General features: G+C 42.9%; 1 protein-coding gene across 1 annotated transcript; it reads left to right on the forward strand.

The window, feature by feature from the left end:
* Nucleotides 1-302: 302 nt before the first annotated feature.
* SLC19A2 (solute carrier family 19 member 2) lies at nucleotides 303-14,700 on the forward strand. The gene is made up of 6 exons (XM_083172682.1): nucleotides 303-742; nucleotides 3,048-3,641; nucleotides 6,230-6,461; nucleotides 7,739-7,931; nucleotides 10,331-10,472; nucleotides 12,785-14,700. The coding sequence occupies exons 1-6, from the start codon at nucleotides 560-562 to the stop codon at nucleotides 12,905-12,907; spliced, it is 1,467 nt and encodes a 488-aa protein (XP_083028808.1). The 5' UTR covers nucleotides 303-559; the 3' UTR covers nucleotides 12,908-14,700.
* The last annotated feature ends 6,790 nt before the right edge of the window (nucleotides 14,701-21,490 follow it).

Consider the following 21,490-nt stretch of genomic DNA (forward strand, 5'->3'; position numbering starts at 1 on the left):
AAAGATGAGGAAGTACCAAAGCTACTCTATACAACCATCTTCCCTGACATCACCAGACACTTGCACTTTCCTCTGTCACACTGCTAACTTTCAGCACATATAACATTATTTACCAATTTTAGGGGAGATTTGTTGAACCTTCTGAAGAGGACAACAGGAGGTGTTGCCCATAGCAACCAGATTATTTTACATACTTGCCTAACTAAAACAAAGCTAGACTCTGATTGGTTGCTATGGGCAACACCTCCTCCACCTGTCCTCTTAAATGGGTGTGGACCCGAGTATGTACATCATACAGCGCACTCCTTGGCTGTCACAGTGGGAGTGGCACACATCACACATGTGACGATGCGCCGGGCAATGGCTGTGCCCGTCCGCAACACTCCCACTCTCCGCCCACGGGTACGTCACGGCACCGGCATGACACAGACATGAGGTGGTTTGTAGTGAGTGACCTTCCCTGGCTGCGGTGCTCTGTACCCGCACCGTGCAGCGCCGTACCTCGGCACTTCTAGCACTGTTACATAGTGCCTCCCTGCCATAGAGCCCGGGCTCTCAGATGGCTGCCATGGAACTGGCGGAGGGGGTGGTCGGCAGGAGAACCAGGCTGCTGCCCCGGGGGAGCTGGCTGCTGCCCACCTGCATCTTGTGCGCGAACGGCTTCTTCACCAACCTCCGGCCGTCCGAGCCCTTCCTGACCCCGTACCTGCTCGGCCCGGACAAGAACCTCACCGAGAGACAGGTGGGCACTTCGTACCTATACAGTGATGCCATCTAGTGATAGCGGTCCCCACACAGTGCCCAGTGTGATAGCTGCGCCATGTGGCTGTCATGTGCTAGGGATTTAAACACTAACATGTAGCTTATCGCAAGATGCATTGGATAATAATGTGAGCACATGACTGATGTCTGCTGGCATGTGAAGCATAATGTGAGGGGACTAAGTAAAAACCGGAATCGGATAAGAACGCCGGACCAGACATCAAACTCTGCATTCCGGAGCTTATAGTGTCTGGTCCGAGGGGTGTCCCATGCGGGGGGTGTCTTGTCCGGGGGGATGCCTGTGATTGCTCACACCAGGGACATGGGGAAGGGGAGATTACAGCCTCCCCGTCTGGTCTGGACCGTTCCAGTTTTTATTACACCCCCGGACCATGCGGTGAGGCTGTATTCTCCCCCCTCTCCTCTCCCAGGTGACAGGTGCGAGAGCAGCCTCATCAGATGGAGCACCCCCGGACAGGACACCCCCGGACCGGATACTACAAGCTCCGGAATGCAGAGTTTGATGTCCAGTCCGGCATTCCGGTGTCTTATCCGATTCCGGATTTTACCCATACCCTAATGTGAGACCCAGCAGCATTGCCCACATGGCAATAGAATCATTCAGTCATTGTGATGGGTAAAGGGCTGCCGGGATGCCTCCTTTATTGTGCATGAGACGCACTTGCATCCGTACCCCCTCTTTGTGCAGGAGACGCATGCACTACCGAGCCACTAACCCTGTCGGCAGGGTTGCTGTACCCTTCCGCAATAGTTACTCAGACGCATGAGCGTCTCAGACAGATGGAGCGCCTCTCTACCGGCGCCACCATGCGGGCGCCAGCGCTGTGCTGTTCCTGGCAACAGTGCGGTAGTTACTTGTGTAGTTTCATGGCGGCAGCCTAAAGGTGCCCATACACGTTACAATTATTGTATACAATATCGAATCTCATCCGATCTCGGTTTTGCGATGAGATGAGATCTAGTACAAAAAGTATGTGCTGCACATACTTTTTGTACTAGATCTCATCTCATCTGATTTCATCGCAAAACCGAGATCGGATGAGATTCGATATTGTATACAATAATTGTAACGTGTATGGGCACCTTAAGCTACACTGATAACGTAGCTTAGGCTGCCGCCGTGAAACAACACAAGTAAGGCAGCCGTTGGGCTACGCTAATAACGTAGTTTCAAACATAGCGTAAGCTGCCGCCGTGAAACACAAGTACCAATAATTCTACCTATAATACTGTTAAATACCTGCAGCATCATTTTAGACAATGCCTGCATGTACACTAGCAATGCTGCAGGTACCATCTTGGAAAATATGAGCGCAGACAAACATCATATCATGGTGATGTTTTGCAGCACCTTGCCTGTAACTGAATTGTTTGGCGACCCATACACTGGTATGAATGGACAGTGATCCATCAATTAGTTTGTCAGGTGCTTTTTATTGGGAATAATAGCATACAAGGGATGTGTGCCACCCTTGGCACTAGAGAGAACTTAAGCATTGTCTGCATACCCAGCAATGCCAGGACAACTAGTGAGTGAGACACCCTTAAAACTGGTACAAACTGCCTGACACGTGGCACCAATGTCATAAATGCTCCGATCCAGCAGAACAGTTTTTGGATCAGTGCACCTCTCTTTAACACTAAGCCAGACCGGTAATTCAAGCGTGTAACAAAAACGATACAATTATTTTTACATTAAAAATGTTCAGATGCAAAATATAATGACATTCAACTCTGCAAATACAGACAGGAAATCTGTAGCCAAGATCATAATCATTTCAGACACTTGCAGCTCCAAGTTTTGTTACTATAATGGTTGTAGGATACGGTCATTGGGTCACCAGCAAGTTGTTAGACAATTATTAGGTGGGCATGCAAGAAGTTCGACAGTCAAAAGGTCGACATGGGGTTTTTCACTGTTTTTTAACTGACATGTGCCGACAGGCAGTATTTCATGCCCTACCATCCACTAGGGTATGGTGGGAGAATAAAATAGTGTGTCGAGCGTAGCGAGGCACCGAGCCCAAAGCATGGCGATCGCAGCGCACTCTAACATATGTCCATGTGGACTGTGTCGACATTCAGGTCGAAAATCTGTGGTAAAACCCCATGTTGACCCTTTGACTGTCGACCCTGTTGACCTTCCTGCATGTTGACCTAACAACTTGCTGGTGACCGACTGATCCTCACCCATGGATGTAATAGGTGAAGAATTTATTACTAAAATTGCCTTTTTTTTTTTTTTTTTCCTCCCTCATTTCTAGGTTTTCAATGAAATCTATCCTGTTTGGACATATTCTTACCTGATGTTGTTGTTCCCTGTATTTTTAGCTACGGACTACCTGCGATATAAGCCTGTCATCCTTCTGCAGGGACTCAGTCTAATAATCACCTGGTTTATGCTTCTCTTTGCTCAAGGAAGTCTGGCTATTCAGTTTCTGGAGTTTTTCTATGGCATGTCAACAGCAACAGAAATCGCCTATTATTCTTATATCTACAGTATGGTAGAGCCTGGAGTGTACCAGAAAGTGACTAGCTATTGTCGTATTGCCACATTAACAGGCTTCACTGTTGGTTCTATTACAGGCCAGGTCCTGGTTTCTGTGGCCAATTGGTCTCTGTTTAGTTTGAACGTCATTTCTTTAATTAGTGTTTCTGTTGCATTTGCTACGGCATGGTTTTTACCTATGCCCATGAAAAGTCTTTTCTTCCACCAAACTCTAAATGACCATAAAGACAGCAGCAACGCAGGCCACAGTAAAAGAGACCATATAGAAAATGGTGACTTGCTGTGTGCAGCTACAACAGAAGAGATGGAAGCAAAAGTTCCCCTCAATGCAGACAATGCTGAGGCACAGGTAACTAATTTTTATGAATAAAATATATATGTGTGCTTAGGGTCTCATGTGCGACCCAATAGTATGTCTGTATTGGCATATATATATATATATCTCTCTATATCTTGTTTCCTAGCACGGTGCCCACGATATTCAGTCGTATGGCATTGTATTCAGTTTAAAATTGTATATTGCATACAATGCAATGGGATGCGATTTTAAATTGTATAAGCTCCCTAATGGGTTTTTTCAATGTTAAATGGTCCCCCTATACGATTTTTAATTGTATAAGCACCTTAATAGGTGATTACAATGTTTAATGCACCCCCACGCCACCATCAACGCCAACCCGAAGTGTGGCGAGCGCCGGTGGTACGCGTCCTCCGACCTTTTCATACCCCCACTATCCACGTCGGTGTGGAGTTGATTTTATATAGTGTGGCGAGCGGACGCGCATAACTTCACATGTATTCCGCTGCGCTCGCCACTCTATATAAAATCAACTCCACGCCGACGTGGATAGTGGGGGTATGAAAAGGTCGGAGGACGCGTACCACCGGCGCTCGCCACACTTCGGGTTGGCGTTGATAGTACGGGTGGCGTGGGGGTGCTTTTAAGATTGTAAGCACCTATTACGGTGCTTATACAATTATTTATCTTATAGGGGGCACATTTAACATTGAAAACACCCATTAGGGTGCTTATACAATTTAAAATTGTATATGCCAGACAATGGCATACAATTCGATGGTATACAATTTAAAATTGTATAACATCGGCTATCATCGCATACCATCGTATGCCTTATGGTATGCGATGGGCGCTGTGCTAGGAAACAAGTACCATATATATTGTATGTATTTTGGTGTATGTATATACCGAAACACAGAAGCAATCACATATATAATATTATTTATTTTTTAAACTTTTCGACTATATGTTAGGCAGTTTATCTTTAATCTGCGATTTTGGACGATTTCACCTTATTCCGGTGGATCAGCCCCGAGAAATTGGGTAAAAAGCAGCCAAATTGCATGTATTTCTCGTCCTAAATAAATCTGATGTGCGGACCCATGCTCATCGGATCCGATCCAGAGGTTGAACCTCCTGCACATGAGATAAATTGGAATTGCAGCCGGCTGCATCTGATTTGTTGCAATCCATTTCCCCATAACATCCCCAGCAGCTCCCCAGGAGTCCTCTTAGTGCTATTTTCTGCATGCGATCAATCCTATGTAAAAATGGCTCATGGAAGTGCCAGGTCGTATGTTGGACTCCTGGGGAGCTGCTTGAGAAGTTCAAGGGAAATCGGTCGTGTATGGTTCATATAAATGCTGATTTGTATTGAATTGCACAAACTAAGTACGGTATACAGTTTCTCACCACATCTGCATTGACACTTCATTTTTTATTTTATGATAAATGGGTTAAATCTTTTACTTAATACACAAATATGCACAATAGTAATAAAATCAAAACCATGCAATAATGATAATACAATATAGTGTTCCCCTCTATTGATCACTCTATCTAAGGTGGGGTAAACTGAGTAAGAATGCAAATGTTCATTCAAAAGTGGTGTCCTGCTATTTGAAGAGTGGGAGTTCTATTTCATATTGGATGTTGCTATGTCAACCAATCAGATCCTGTCTATTATGTTCTAGAGCTGGGGTAGCCAACCCTAGTCCTCGAGAGCTACCAACAGCGCATGTTTTGCAGGTCTCCTCACAGAATCACAAGTGAGCTAATTAGCTCCATCTGTGGATCTTTTAAAATGTGTCAGTGATTAATGAGTGCAGCTGTGCAGCAGCTAGGTTGTCTGGAAAATGTGAACTGTTGGAAGCTCTCGTAAGCTAGGGTTGGCTACCACTGTTCTAGAGGGTGCTAAATAAATAAGTAGATGCTGATAGCAACATCCCATGTGAAATAAACTCCCATCTTCATAAATTTCCACCACAGTGTAGATTACATCCACATCTTAAGGTACCATCTTGAGCACTGAGCACACTGTCTCTCGGGCCACTACCTCCTACTCGCCTCTCGGTCTGAGTGCAGGTTAGTTGGCACACTTAAGCAGGATAACTTTGCCGTGCATCCTGAGTGAATGGAAGGTGGTGTTATAAATAGATTTTTAAAAATAGCAGAATAGTCTTTCTGACATAGGCAAATTAGTTTCTGAGGTATCAATAAACCTAATGTTAATGTTGACATTTTCACTATGTCAACATTTTTTTCTGTTATATTTAGATGTCAACATTTGAACCATTTTGACATTATAACTGTCAGCATAATGAAGGTCAAGATACTGACTATCAAAATTAATTACGAGGCTGTCGGTGTGACTCGTTAAGAAGTAGTTTCTGGAATGTTTTAAATCGGATTTGTTGCCAAGGTGCCTGCAATTTACAGCTCAGTGTTTTTTTTTATTTTCATTTAAAATATAAAGTGTTCCTAGCAGACTATTAAACATCTCTGGCCACAGCCTAGCTGCCTCCCTGTCTGAAAGTTTAACATGTTAATGTGCTACTAGCATTATATTTGGCTTTTGGTTGAAGTATAAACTCTGTTTTATTATTTTGAGGTATTTAAAATGTCTTCTTCTTTGATAGCATACTGATAGGAAGAGCGTTAATTTAAAGAATGTGCTAAGAATACTGTGGAAGGATTTTCTGCACTGTTACTCATCCCGTACACTCCTCTGCTGGTCAATTTGGTGGGCCTTATCTACGTGTGGATACTTCCAAGTGATCAATTATTCCCAGGGTTTATGGGAAAAAGTGGCACCGTCTTCCTATTCCGATATCTATAATGGCAGCGTGGAAGCCATTTCTACACTTCTAGGTAAGTTAGTTATTAAGTCAAACATGTTACCATACTATTTAAGTTGCAGTTGTATAGGGAAAATGTACATGCTTAAGGCCCTGATGATGATGATGATGATGATGGGGGGGGGATACTACTTCCCAGAGGGAAAATAAAAATTCAACCTTAGGAATTACAAGTAGCAGGCTGCTGATCTTGGGAGAGTAATTTGTTTGGAAGAAGGTGATTTTTCTTTTAAAGACGTTTTGTGTCATGATCATGAATGTATTCTGTACTGTAAAGAGGTCAGAGCTGGATTAAGGCCCTGAGGTCTATGTATGTATATATATATGTGTGTGTGTGTGTGTGTGTAAACATATACACATATATTTTATTGTCAAGAGATCCTGCGTGACCCAGAAATGTTGCTTATGCTTACCATACAGACACACAGGGCATACACATACAGAGGACATAAAGATACACAGGGCATACACGCACACAGGACATACATACATGCATGCACGCACACAGGACATACATACATGCATGCATGCATGCACACACAAATACTATACAAACACACACATGGCATACAGGCTCACATACCATACAGACACACAGGACATACACGCACATATACCATACAGGGCATACATGACACATACCATATGCACACATACCAAAATAATCCCACTCCAGCAATCATAGATATCGCCTCCCACTGCAGCTTTCAAGACATCATAGTGCTCACTGGGGCAGCATACAGTAATGGTCCCCACACTCTGCACCCACAACAAGGGATTTACACCTGTAAAGTCAGCTCTTATAATAAGAGACATTTAGGTGTTATTTTAATTATTTATTGCATTGGTTTGTGGTTTTATATACTATGTTTATATAATAATGTCAAATGAAAAGTAATTCATCTGTCTATCTATTCCAGGGTACTCAGGGGCAGAATTATTAAGCCTGGTGGACTGGCAGTGTCGGGTGATAACAACACACCAGCCAATCGGCTCATAACTGTCATGTCACAGGCTTGGCTTGATTTGGGGGGGGGAGGGGGAGTTAGGAGCTGTTTTGCTGGTGCGTTATCACCAAAAACATAATCCCTTCACCAGGTTTAATAAATCTGCCCCTCAGTAGGAGCAGCACTTCATTACTTTTTTAATTTAACCACTAAACCCTGCATTGTTGGTGTGCCTTGAGGACCAAGATTGGGAATGCCTGCTCTAATTTTGTGTGTGATTGATTTATTTATTTTTATATATATAGAGTTTTGATGTAACTGAATGTTTGTGTGTTCTGTTTAGGTGCGGTTGCAGTCTTCTTTGTTGGTTACATCAAAATGTCATGGACCACCTGGGGGGAGTTGCTGCTGGCTCTATTTTCTCTGGTTATTGCCATTTCTATATACATCATGGACATTATTGGAAATATTTGGGTTTGCTACGCCATGTATGTCATATTTAGAAGTATCTACATGATTCTGATCACAATAGCGACGTAAGTAATCCCTTTAGCTATGTTAATAAGATTTTCATAATACTGGCCATACACTTCCACATTATTTTTATCAGATTTAGAAGTCATTTGTCACAAAACTCTTCTCTCGTTATTGTACATTCATCAGATCTTGTTTGACTCCTAGCAAAATTGAAATGAAGGGCTGCAATACCTGGATGTTAAAATTAAATAATTTAAGAATTTAACACGCTGCCTGTCGTTCCAACTTACAAACACCCATGTGAACACATTTACATAACATTTAATATATTTTAATGGGCTCCTGTTGCCTGTATACCATACACAGTAGGTAAGTTGCAGTAGTTTAGCCGTGAGATGGCCAGTGAGTGGATGATCAGTTAAGTTACACAGGGAGAGAAATGTCCTGATGCGTGTAATATTGCGTTTCTGGAACCAACAGGATTGTGCCAGAGCTTGGATGTGTGGTGCAAAGGAGGAGTCAAAAGTGACACCCAAGCCGTGGAGTTAGGGAATGGGGAAGATGATGGTGTTGTCAACAGTGAAGGAGATATTAGTAGGGGGTGTTACTTTGGCTGGGGAAAGCTAATGATTTTAGTTTTGTCCATGTTGAGCTTCAGAGAGCGCTCAGACATCCAAGAGGAGATGGCGGAGAGGCAGCTTGAAACCTGAGAGGACAGTGGGGGACAGATCAGGAGAGGTAGAGTTGTGTGTCAGCACCATAGAGGTATTCTGGAAGGCCAAGGAGTTAATGAGTGCACCCAGGCAAGAGGTGTACTGGGAGAACTTCCATTCTACCAACAGGAAGAATGGAAGGAGGCGAGGTGGTACTGGAGGCAGATGGGAGCTAGTGGGTCATGAAGGGTTGAGGTTGGAGTTTTCTTTTAGAATAGGTGAGACCAGAGCATGTTTGAAAGGTGAGGGAAATATGCAAGTAGAGTGATAGTTTGAAGAGTTGAGCAAGATGGGAGCAGCCAGTGGGTGAGGGAGGGGAGGGGGACCAAGGGGTTGGTAGAGGGACAAAAGGATAAGAAGGGAGTGGATTTCCTTGTCTGTAGTGGGGCGAAAGGAGGACAGAGTGGGATGGAGGTGGGGGGCAGAAGAGGGAGGATGGGAGGTGATATCATGTTAGCTTACCTCCATTTTATAGCTAAAGGCAGCAAATTCAGTGAGGGAGGATGGGAGGGGCGAAGGAGAGTGTTTCAAGAGATGGCAAGGACTGAGAAGAGATGAGTGATTGGAAAAAGAATTGCTTGGCGAAGGAGAGAGCAGAGCTGTAGGAAGAGAGAATAAACTTGAAATGGAAGAAGTCCACCAGAGTGCAATTTCCTCCAAAAAACATTCTGCAGAGTGTTAGTTTGGAGTGGTGGAGGACAGAGGAGAGGGAGGCCACAGAGCCTATAGCAGAGGTAAGGGAAGAGGTATAGCAGGAGGCTACATGGTTGAGGCAGGTCATGGTGGAATGAGTAAAGTCTCAAAGGAAGACTGGATAGCAGGATCGAGAGGCAAGAGATTGGGTCTGGGTGTGGAAAGGAGAGCAGAAGAAAGCATATGGTGGTAAGGAAGAGTTTGGAAAAACCTGAGAGATCACATCGGCGGGTGTAGACAAGGTCAAGGGAGTGTCCAGTATTGTGATTGGGGGTGGAGAAAGGGCAAATAAATTAGTGGAAGCTGCATTAATGACGTCAATAGAAATGTTAAACTTGCCGAGGATTATGGAGGGGTGGTCGGAGGAGAGAAAGTGGGGAAACCAGGCAGAAAAGTTGTCAAGGAAAGGCGAGCAAGTAGGTGAATGGGGTAGAAGAGGCGTGTAGTGTGGACCTCAAAGGTGAGGGTGGGCTCAGTTGGGATGATACGAAAGTTGCAGTTTGGGGAGAGAAGGATGCCCGCTGCTTCACCCTGGCGGCCATTTGGTCTGACCGAGTGGGTGAAGGAGAGTCCTCCATAGGAGAGAGCAGCAGGGGAGATGGTGTAAGGGTAGAAGAGTTGGTTTCAGTGATGACGAGAAGGTTATATAGGTGGGAGATGAAGAGGTTGTGGCTAGTTGGCAGCTTGTTGCAGTTTGATTTAGCATTCTAGAGTGCATAGAAGAAATGAAGGGAATAGCAATCAGGTTGGCTGGGGTATGGATGCTTGTGGGCGGTTTGAAAATATTGTGTGTGTGGGGGGGGGGGGGGGGTTGAGACCTGGCAGTGAGTATTAGTATAGTATAGGACAGGATGAAGGAGCAATATTTTCTGTACAGTAGTGTTTTTCAGCGGAATAATCTAGAATGGAATGGGTGCAGCATAAAATGAACAATAAGAAGGTGTACTGAAATCATAGAGCAATGAAAGGAAGGGAAGGCTCTGTTGCACAGTGGATGTAGATACGATATCTGAACCCTTTCTATCTCAAATTAACATTATCCTTCTTTGCAGATTTCAAATTGCAGCCAATCTAAACATGGAGTGCTATGCCCTTGTATTCGGAGTTAACACTTTCATTGCCTTACTTCTACAAACTCTGATGACTGTCATAGTTGTGGATACCAGAGGCCTTGGCTTGGACTTGTTTACACAAGTAAGTGTCTAATTGTTTTACAGTTGCTGGCCTTCACAGTAGTGTTGTGGAATGTGCAGTCTAGACTGCTTGTTACGATGGTTAATAAATAAACCAAGATAAGAAAATTTTATTTAGTTATTGTCCAGGATTGGAAGGGATTATGTGAATTTTGAATTTGTGTAGCAGAATTCACCTCGTATTGTTGGGCAGACCTCAGTGTTTTTAATGCATGCAGAGCAATTATGAGACTGTCTAATGCTACCCATACACTTATGCAATCAGATTTGATGTGACATCGAAGTTTGATGTCCATCAAATCTGATCGCATCTTGTGGTGCAAAAAGTGCCCCCTTTCAGCACCCGATGTCGCATGCCATCTTGAGATGGCACATTGGGTGCTGGAAGAGGGCGGGCAGAGGGTGGCATTGTAGTGTAGCGCTAGCGGGCGATGTCGGCAGAATTGTTTAAAACATTAGACAGCCCTCTGATTGGCTAAGCTCTCTCAGCCAATCAGAGGGCTGCCCAGTGTTTTAAACAATTCTGCTGCCACCGTTGACCCCCAGCTGCCCGGTAGCGCTACTTCTAGCACTACGCTACTCCACCACCCTCTGCCCCAGGGGCAAACGCGGGATTTCCAGAGGGGCAGACCAAAAGCACGGATATGTGTGTGTGTGTATAATATATATATATATATATATATATATATCTCCTTGTTTGCTCGGCACTCCAGACGAAGGGATATATTACCGTGGTGCCTTCTCAATTAGGCAATGTAGTATACAGTATCCACTGGCCACCCGACCAATGAAATGAGTGGCACTCACGGATTTTGAAAAAGGTTCTTTATGTTGTCATCAAACAAATACAAGTGACATCATGCGGGTACCATCAACGTTTCAAGGCTGAGTAGCCTTTTCATCAGGATGTGCCCAATGTGTGTAAAGTGCCAGTGCAGAAAATAGAAGAGCTGGCACTTTACACACATTGGGCACATCCTGATGAAAAGGCTACTCAGCCTTGAAACGTTGATGGAACCCGCATGATGTCACTTGTATTTGTTTGATGACAACATAAAGAACCTTTTTCAAAATCCGTGAGTGCCACTCATTCCATTGGTCAGGTGGCCAGTGGATACTGTATAATATATATATATATATATTTTTTTTTATTTACATCAACAGCAGTGTAGACCCCTGGGCATAGCAATGTATTGGGGCCCCTACCGATCCTCCAGCGCTAGGCGTGGGGAAAGCTTTCATGTCCTGTGGGTGGTAGGGGGTATTATATCAACCGCTCAGCATGTAGGGCCTGGATCAGTAATTTCCACTAATTACCCCTTTACTGCACAGATGGTGTGAGAAGGGGGCATTGGGCTGAATGAAGGGGCCCTGATACATAACTTCCAGGGTGGTAGAGGATGTGTAATACACAGAGGAGGGGTGCATAGTGGAGTGGGCTTATTATTCATAATTTTCTGGTGGGAGGACAGCTTGCTTGACTGCAGATATCTCCAGTTCCTGGAAATAGATTTCTTAGATTTTAGTAGAGACAAGCTACTAGCGTCCATCAAAGGGGGAGAGCCCCAAACCTCATTGTATGTCATTAATGTATACCTAATGGCATTGTATACGCTATAAATAAGAGCACTGAATAAATTACATAGGAAAATCGGATTGCATCAGCACTTACAATGGCCCAGGCGAAGCGATTTTCCTATGCAGAATAGCCCACTAAGGAAATAGCTTAGTGGGCGCCGTGATAATACACAAGTACCGGGTGTTTTATTGTTTTTGTGCAGGGTAAATACTGGTTGCTTACTTTTTACACTGCAATATAGATATCAGTCTTAAGTACACCCCACCCCCCACCCAAATCTAACTCTCTGCACATGTTACATCAGCCCCACCTTCAGTGCATATGGTTTTGTCCATTAGAGACTGCCTTTCCGAGTGAATCAGAATAACCCCCTATATGTGGTTATTGTACATACAATGTATCCCCTGCAATCCCATTCACCTCTCGAGGGCGCGATACATCTTTGTGGCAGTAGTGATGATTTCCTGAACCGATGTGCTCAGAATCGCTCGTCAGACCAACGATTTGCCACTTTTCACATGAATTATCGGCCTGATGCATCTAAATCGCAAAGAAAAGGGCCAAATTGTACTACTACGCTTTCTGTTGTTTTTTTTTCTCTATGTTATCCTCACTTTAAGCCTGGAAGAGTTCATTGAGTGCTTAGTGTTGCAGTTGCTTTATTGAAGTTTTATTTGCTTTGGCACAATTTCCTACATGCAGGTTTTGACAAAAAAACTTTTTTTTATTTGCAGTTTAAGATTTACTCTGGCTATTTTGCAATCATTGCATTTATATTCTTCACGAGTGGCCTCTTCCATGTTGTAAAAAACTGTCAACAACCAAAACAAGTCAAACGTGACTCTTCAGGGACTTGACGAGCATTCGGTAGAGGAGCTTCTCCAGAAGAATCAGGCTGACCGCTGTATGATTCTGAAGTATACAATATTGTGTACACTTACCAAGCCATACTGCACTGTATATGACTAATGTTCAGCATACGTAGCTCAGGGAAGACGCATGGTAATGTAGATGTTTGTTGTCGGTTATCCGTTGTTCCTTTTGCCTCCACAGTCTGTTTATCCTTAACGTGGTAGTTAACCTTTACATACAGCATTGATAAATGAATCATTATACTAGCCTGTCCATTATCGACTCATGAAGTGGGTAATCCGTTTTCATTTATTATGACTACAGATTCAATTCCCTGTTTTAATGCTAGTATGCCATGTCATTACTTCAGTTTTGGTTTGATAGGATCAACCAATGCCGACAAGACTTTCTTAAGGGTTAAATACCCACAGCATTTTACCTGAGATTTGTTAACGATTGCAAAATGAATATCGAATGTAACTATGCTTGGTTGCTGCTGTGTACACGGTGATACTAGCCAATAGGCAGTGGTACATCATTTTACATACTAGCAACCCCAGCCCACCACAGAAAAAAAATTCATATACAATTTAAGAGCTAATTCTGGAAGCCTGAAAACAATATGTAAAAGCCAGCACAGTTTTATAGAAAAAGTGGCAGTATTACAGACCATAATTGATGTCAGATTCATTTTACATATGTTAGAAATACATTTATTTATTACGTTATTTATATAGCTCACACATATTCCCTCAGTCCCTGTCCCAGTGGAGTTTACAATCTATATTACCTACCACACACTACATTAAATGTAAGGTTAATTTTGTTGGAAGCCAGTTAACCTACCAGTACACTTTTTGAATTATGGGCGGAAACCACGCAAGCACAGGGAGAATATACAAACTCCGCACAGTTAGGGCCATGGTGGGTATTGAACCCATGACCTCAGCGCTGTGAGGCAGTAATGCTAACCATTACACCGTCCGACATTAAAACAAATATGCCTTATTTATTTTTTTCTAAATGGACAAACTAACTACGGATTCCAGACTGCATATTGCATAAAGACATTTTTTATATTTGTACAAAGATTAAAATTAGAAAAATGTGTACATACTCTGACCAGGCCCCCTTTTTTAATACACTCAAACCATGTATTTGGAAAGTGTGAATGAAGGGGATCCAATACTATGCCTTAGTGAGTATTATAATGCTGTTTTTTGCCTTAACTACAACATGTTGACCAACATGTTGGTCTGTATTGCAATGTTGACTGATTACAATCGGTTAGTTTTGTAATACTTTGTACTGTATAAGCTAAAAGTGGAAATGAAGAAATGGTGAGGTTACAGATGAAAACAGAGGGCCTAATTCAGCAAAATCAGAGAATTTGCAGTGGACTGCAAGCATAGAACCACCGCCCATATAAAAAACAAAAAAAAAAGTCCATTGCACATACATGGCGAATAGCGATGTATTTGAATATCAGTTTGAAAAAACTGAACCATTGAACAGTTTATTCCTCTGCGCCAGGCTGGGGGTCCCACTAATCTACTCAAGAATCAGGCTGGAAATTGGCATTGTCAGAGATCCACACAAAAAACACCTTTGACACACTTGTATTTTAACAAACACCCAGAAAACTGTGTTTCTGCCCCTAAACACCAGCTTCCTGTCAATTAACCGGTGTCATTTATGCAAATATTTTTTTTTTTTTTACTCGGTCTTGCACATGAGCAATACAAATGCTCCAATTAGCGATCCTCCCATATAAAGGGGCAGGTGTGTTAAGCCTTAACAAGAGATAAATTCAAGTGTGATAAGCAGAGATTAATGTCCAGCCAATCAGCTCCTTACTGACTTTTTTTCAAACACAGCCTGTAACATGACAGTTGGCTGGACATTTATCTCTCCTTATCACACTTGCATTTATCTCTTGTTAAGGCTTAATACATCTGCCCCAAAGTATGGTATGGTTCATGAGCTAGTGTATTTGATCCCATTTGAGGGGCGTTTCACTAAAACTTTTCTTTATTGTGTTTTCTATTGTCATCAGGCTGATAATACCTGGTATTAGTGTATAAACTGACCCTTTTTAGCACATTTCACACTAAAATTTCAGAACAGATAAGTAAGCTTGGCTAAATATGAATGTAGGTGCGATCGTAGTTTGGAAACCTGGCCTGGTATGTAAATCTAGAGAGAGAGAGAACAGACCCTTGTTTCGCACCCACAGTTATTTCAATGATCGGTGTGGAGTTGATTTTATAAAGTGTTGCGAGCCACCAAGTCCGAAGCGTGGCGACGGGCCATGGATTACACGTTAATTAATCAATGTCCACTCGCGGGGCTCGCTGCGCTTGCCACACTTCCGGCTCGTTTTACGTGTCCCCTCGTGGGGCTAGCTTCGCTCGCCATGCTTCACGCTCGCCACACTTTAGAAAATTAACTACCCGCCGACATGGATAGTGGGGGTATGAACAGGTCGGGGGGACATTTACCGCATCCGCTCGCCACGCTTCGGGCTGGCGTGGATAGTGGGGGTGTGCTAAATCGCATTAGGAATCGTATGCAAATCACGTGCGATATTTGCATACTATGCGATCTGCTGGGAAGTGCCGCCATGAAACTAAACGCCATGAAACTAAACAAGTAGCACAGTCTTATTCAAACATTGGTGCCAATATTTCCAGATAACAATGAAGATCTTTCTGGTATTTCAGACACCTGAAAATAGCAAACGGTATTCCCGTTTGCTATTTTCAAGTGTCTGAAATTTGTTCATTATTATAGAAATATGAATTTAACCTTGGTACTGTAGATGATGGGTGCCTCATTTATTTTTATAGGTTTTGCTATGATTTTGGTCTCATTACGATAAGTTCCCACAAAAGGTCCAGTCACGTGTCCTCTGTAGTTTTACAACAATACATTTTAGGTTTCCCAGCACTGCTAGTCCCATATCTGAGGCTTTCTAAAGTTTGTACTGCAGTAGTTTTGCTTTCCTCACAGTGTGATTGCAGTGATATCCTGGTGTGGTAATGGGCGATGGAGGTTATGTAATCGGGGCCCTTTTTATGTGCTTTCTCCTTATGACAACAGATAAGCTCCTGACTGTGCACTAGAAAATGTGCTTTCTACAGAACAGATCAGTTGCTGTTCAAATAGGGAGGAGAACAAAAATGTGTTTGTCCTGCAGGTGGGGAAGGAAATATGGGTATGGGCTATTGGGTAGACACATGGAAAAGATTCAGAGTTGCAAAAAGAGAAAGCACTGGGCAAAGCCGAATTTCCCATTAGGCACGTGAGGCACGTGCCTAGGGGCGGCACATGTTTGGGGGCGGCACTTGGATGCCTGTGATAGTACTGTCAGCCCAAAATGTACCAATAACTGCAAAATATCCACTGTACTGTACTATATTCCATCTTAAATAGAGTGTAAATGGATAGGACATGCAGATACTGCCCCTATAAACTGTCCTACTTAGTAAACATTATTGTTGTGCCTAGGGGCGCCCTCATCCCTAAATCTGGCACTGGGCACAACCATGTTGCATTGCAGGTGGGGCTGTTAGAACATGCAGAGAGATTTCTTATTGGTTGGGTTATAGTTTAGCCATTGTTGTTGTGTACAGTTGCAAGTTGTGAGATGCCTGCATTTGTTCACCACTTCCCTATTACCTCCCACACTGTCAGGCACTCACTAAGGGCCAGATGTACTAAGCTTCAAAAGTAATAAAATGAAGAGTGATAAATAAACAGCCAGCCAATCAGCTCCTACCTGCCATGTCACAGGCTGGGTTTGAAAAATGACAGGTAAGAGCTGATTGGCTGGCTTTTTATCACTCTCCATGTTATCACTTTTGAAGCTTGATACATCTGGCCTTAAGTGAATAAACCCTCTCTGCACAGCCATAACGAGACCATCATGGCACATGTGCAGTGTGACTTGTTTGCATGTAGAATGGTCACAGCTTACAACATAAACTTTGAATATATCTTTGAATCAGGCCAGGGGTGTTACTTCCAGAGGCAATGAAGTCACCTGCCTCTGGGCTCCAAGCTGCAAACAGTATATAACAGCAGCTGTTTGTTTCCAAGTGTGATTGCAGCTCTTCCGGTTCTGCGACACTGCCGCCGCTGCTGCTGCAGAGTTAATTTGCTCTGTCACAGGAGCCCTGCTAACACATGGCATAGGGACAGGACAGGTCCCGCTCAGTCTGCGCTGCACCCGCCACAGCTGTTGCACTGTGGGATGTGATGTTGATTCATGCTGCAGACAATTGTATCTTCAAGTCCAAGGGTATGGGCCATTAGGTCGACAGTGTCTAGATTGGCAGTCAGAATGTCGACAATGGAAATGGTCGATATGCTGTTTCATTGTTCTTGGTGTCACATGGATACTGTATAAGTGTACTGCATCCCCTCACATGACGCGCTGTGCTTGCCATGCTTTGAGAACACTATTTATTCTCCCTCTATGCCCACTGGGATGGTAAAGTATCAAGAAGTTGGTTTAAAAAACATGAAAAACTCATGGTGACCTTTTTTCCATGTCAATCGTTTCACCGTGTTGACCTAATGTGTGTCAACCTTTTCATGTGTTGTCCAATTGACAGTCAAACAATAGTGGTCCACCTTTTGACTGTCCACCTAGACACTGTCTATCTAATGACCCAGACCCCCTGGCCATTGTCACATCTTTTGTTTAAAGGTAGGTGGGCATCAAACTTGTCTTTGGGTGACTGGAATAAACATACGTCTCTTGTTGTTGTGTACAGTTGCAAGTTGTGAGATGCCTGCATTTGTTCACCACTTCCCTAGTACCTCCCACACTGTCAGGCACTCACTAAGGGCCAGATGTACTAAGCTTCAAAAGTAATAAAATGAAGAGTGATAAACAGTCAGCTCCTACCTGCCATGTCACAGGCTGGGTTTGAAAAATGACAGGTAAGAGCTGATTGGCTGGCTGTTTATCACTCTCCATGTTGAGAGTTAGGCCGCTGACCATGGAGACTAAAGACTAGCATTGTGAACTATATGCTTCTTTGATACGTATGAAATGTACTGAAAAACCTATAGACGTGTTATTTACTGTGTAGTTTGGGAGGTGGTGGACCGCGGGTTAACCCGGGTTAATTCCCAGACACCCACGACCAGGACTACCCCCCCCTCCTTGCCAGCACCCCACACCACCACCACCATTTTTTACCGTGCTCTTAATAAAGACACTTCTTTGTACAACAACCTATTAGTCCTTTCATCTTTCTTTATTGACAAAACCTCCATCCATTTCACCCTCCTCCACAGCACATAGCCACACAGGAGGGTCTAGACCACCCCCAATCCCCAGGTGAGTGCGCGGTCCACCCCCTCCCAAATTACACATCAACAGGGTCCTTGGACAGACCCAGGACCAGCAGCACCTACTCGCCTTCGCCCACCCCCTACAACCGCCAGTAACCTACCCCACCCCTGGATAGAGCTCGATACACCAACCTATATCACGTTATTTACTCTACCTTGGTAGCTCTTTTTAAAGAGTTTCATTTGCAAATAATTACTAAAAAAACAAAAGTGTATATTTTTATGACTGCTGTGGTGTTGAATTCAAAACCATGATATCTGGTATTTGCTACTCTTATCTACACTACAACCACAGAGTATTTGAGTTTCTCTTAAATGCTGGCTGCATGCCTGGCATGAGCACATCAGATAAGACCTATTTGATGAGCTCTAGATCTCCCAGATGGCAGAACCTTAGGTAGCACAGCATTGCTCGGTATCCGGACTCCTGATAGATTGACTCTAGGTCAACAGTCATAAGGTCGACCACTATTGATCAAAAGGTCAACTGTCAAAATGTCAACATGAAAAAGTCAACATGAGGTTTTTTTTTTTTTTGGAACCCAACATATGCTGACAGGCGGTATGTCATGTCCTATTGTCCACTACAGCATGGAGGGAGAATAAAATAGTATGCTGAGTGCAAGCTATGCGAGGGGATCGACCTATGTCGACATAGATACAAAAAAAAACCATGAAAAACTCATGTCTACTTTATGTCTCTGTGGACCTATAGTGGTTGACCATATGACTGTAGACCTAATGTAACGAGTCCCCTGGATTTATTATGATAAACATTGTTCCCTTTTTGTTCTTTTTTACTATTGCATATATATATATATATATATATATATATATTTTATTATTATTTTTTCTGTCTTTTTAGATTTTCATTTTATTATTTTTATTAATAATAAATATTATTTAACTGTTAAAAATATATTTTAGTTTTTATGGAATACTTTCTTGCTTGTATGTAATTTCTTGCTTGTATCCAAACCGCTTCCACTGGCAACATGAGCTCTTGGATTTTTGTATGTATATATTTTTATGAAGGGATGTCAAATTTTATAATACAAAATATATTTATAAATCAACTGTTTTTTTTTTTTTTGTTGTTTTTTTTAAAATTTCTAATAAAAATTATTTTATTATATTTGTGTCATTTAATTGCTTTTGGGTTTTTTTTAATCAGCAAAATCTGTATTTTTATATATTTTATCTGCATTTACTATATCCACTGCATTCTGCTATAATTCACAATAAATCAACGTGTTTTCCTGCTGGGTGTGAATTAACAGTAGGTCAACAGTAAAGTAGGTTGCACAGTAAAAAATTCAACATGAAAAGGTAGACTTACAGTAGGTCGACATAAAAATGGTTGACAAATTATTTTATTTTGGGGAGGGGGGGGGGGGGGGGAGAGAATGGTGTCATTCTGTATATTTACCATATATGATCGAAATTAGTGAAATGTGTACCCTCCACTTCAGGCAAGGTTACTCAAGGTAAAAGATGGTGACGTAGTAATTTGAGCAAATTTCAAAAAGTCCTCCATATTTGTGTCAATCTTCTGTACAGTCAACCTGTTGTAGCTGTCAACATTTTCATTGTTGACTATATGGTCTTGTCCTATTGACTGTTCTATCATCTGCCATTTGTCCTGCTTGTTGACAAGAGTAAATTTATTTAAAGAGCAGAAGAGAGTATGGAGTGCCTTGATTCAACCATATACCTTCATTTTGGCAAGTACAGAACTACACATTTATTTATTAACAGTTTCACACATCCCACGGTATTACTGTTTAGGTGCCCACACACTAGAAAGATCTGTGATCTTAGGATTTCCCTTGAGCTCCTGTCAGTCCTGGGCAAAAGATTTTGTGCAAAGACTACATTTTGACAACGATTTATCTTAAGATTTCAGAAAAATGTTATCCCCCTTCAGTGGTATGGTGTAAATTATCTGTGTGAGCTGCGCTGCCTTACCCTGGAAGATTTCCATGCATGCCACGGACATGTAGGTGTGTGCCCGAGTCGCACAGATCTTTAGCTGCATCTTCTGATCTTCTGCAGCAGGTAAGATCTAAAAGATCTGCGGCAGTGCGCATCGGATCAAGATTGCGAATGAATTGCGGTAAAATCTGTCAGCCAATCCATCAAAAAAATTATGTAGTGTGTGGGCACCTTTTTAAGGGCCTGCTAAAACTGTGGCAGGGCATGGGGGGGATGTGTAGTTCCACCCGATGGGTGTTCCGTGGACACCAAGAACAGGATGTAATACAGTCCAAGGGCCTGATTCTGGTTGTCCCCGTCCCTCCCGACTGTATATCGCCGAAGGCTGCTCGCAGCCGGTGTTTGCATGTGCACACCCTGACCATCGTGGGGGGGATTTCTGTTCATTGCGAATGAACTAGAATCGGCCCCCAAGTTCGCTGGAGGTGCAGTGTGCTGGCTGACATCCTGCACCTCCAGCAAACTTATACATAAATGTATATTGAAGGATTTGTTCATTTGTATGTTAAATATATATGTATTTATTTGTATGGTAAATATATATGTATTTGTATTGTAAAAGGTCTTCATGCAGTTTTTAGGGGCATATTGTATTTATTACTAAAGCTACTTGTCTCCTCTCTGGCAGGATTCTTTTAAGCCATGTACACACGGGGCAATTAAAGCCATTATCGCTGGATAAATGGTTGCTGAGCAACCATATCACCAGTGGGTTTTTTGTGTTGTGGAAGATAAATCTCTAGGAGCGCACTCTCGCAGGCAGCCCTTAATGGTCACTGGTCTTAAGCTGTGTACACACGCTGCAATATCGCTGGCAATATGGTTGCTGAGCTATTTTTATTGTTTGTGCTGCGGCGATAAATCGGCGGGTGCACGCTCCCCTGTTCAGCCCCCTAATGGTCCCTGGTTGCAGGAGCTTACCAGCTGTTTCCCTCTGTGGCTGTCCCGGTAGAGTCTCCTATTCATCAGCAACCATCTCTGGTCGCTGACGAAAATGGGACACTGAGCAATATAATGCACCATGTGTACACAGCTTTATGGCTAAAAATTGCTGGTTGCTGGTGCACAATGCACCAGCGACTTCGCGTAAAAATGAGGTAGAGGCAGAATAGCTTGCAATGTTTAGCAGATATCGATGGTCGCTGATGAAAATGGTACACTGAGAAATTTATTGCTGAGAGATATTAAGCCAGTACACTGAGCAATATATTGCTGAGAAATATTAA

The sequence above is a fragment of the Crinia signifera genome, chromosome 2 (genome assembly GCF_055691185.1).
Source record: "Crinia signifera chromosome 2, ASM5569118v1, whole genome shotgun sequence".
In the NCBI taxonomy this organism is placed as follows: domain Eukaryota; kingdom Metazoa; phylum Chordata; class Amphibia; order Anura; family Myobatrachidae; genus Crinia; species Crinia signifera.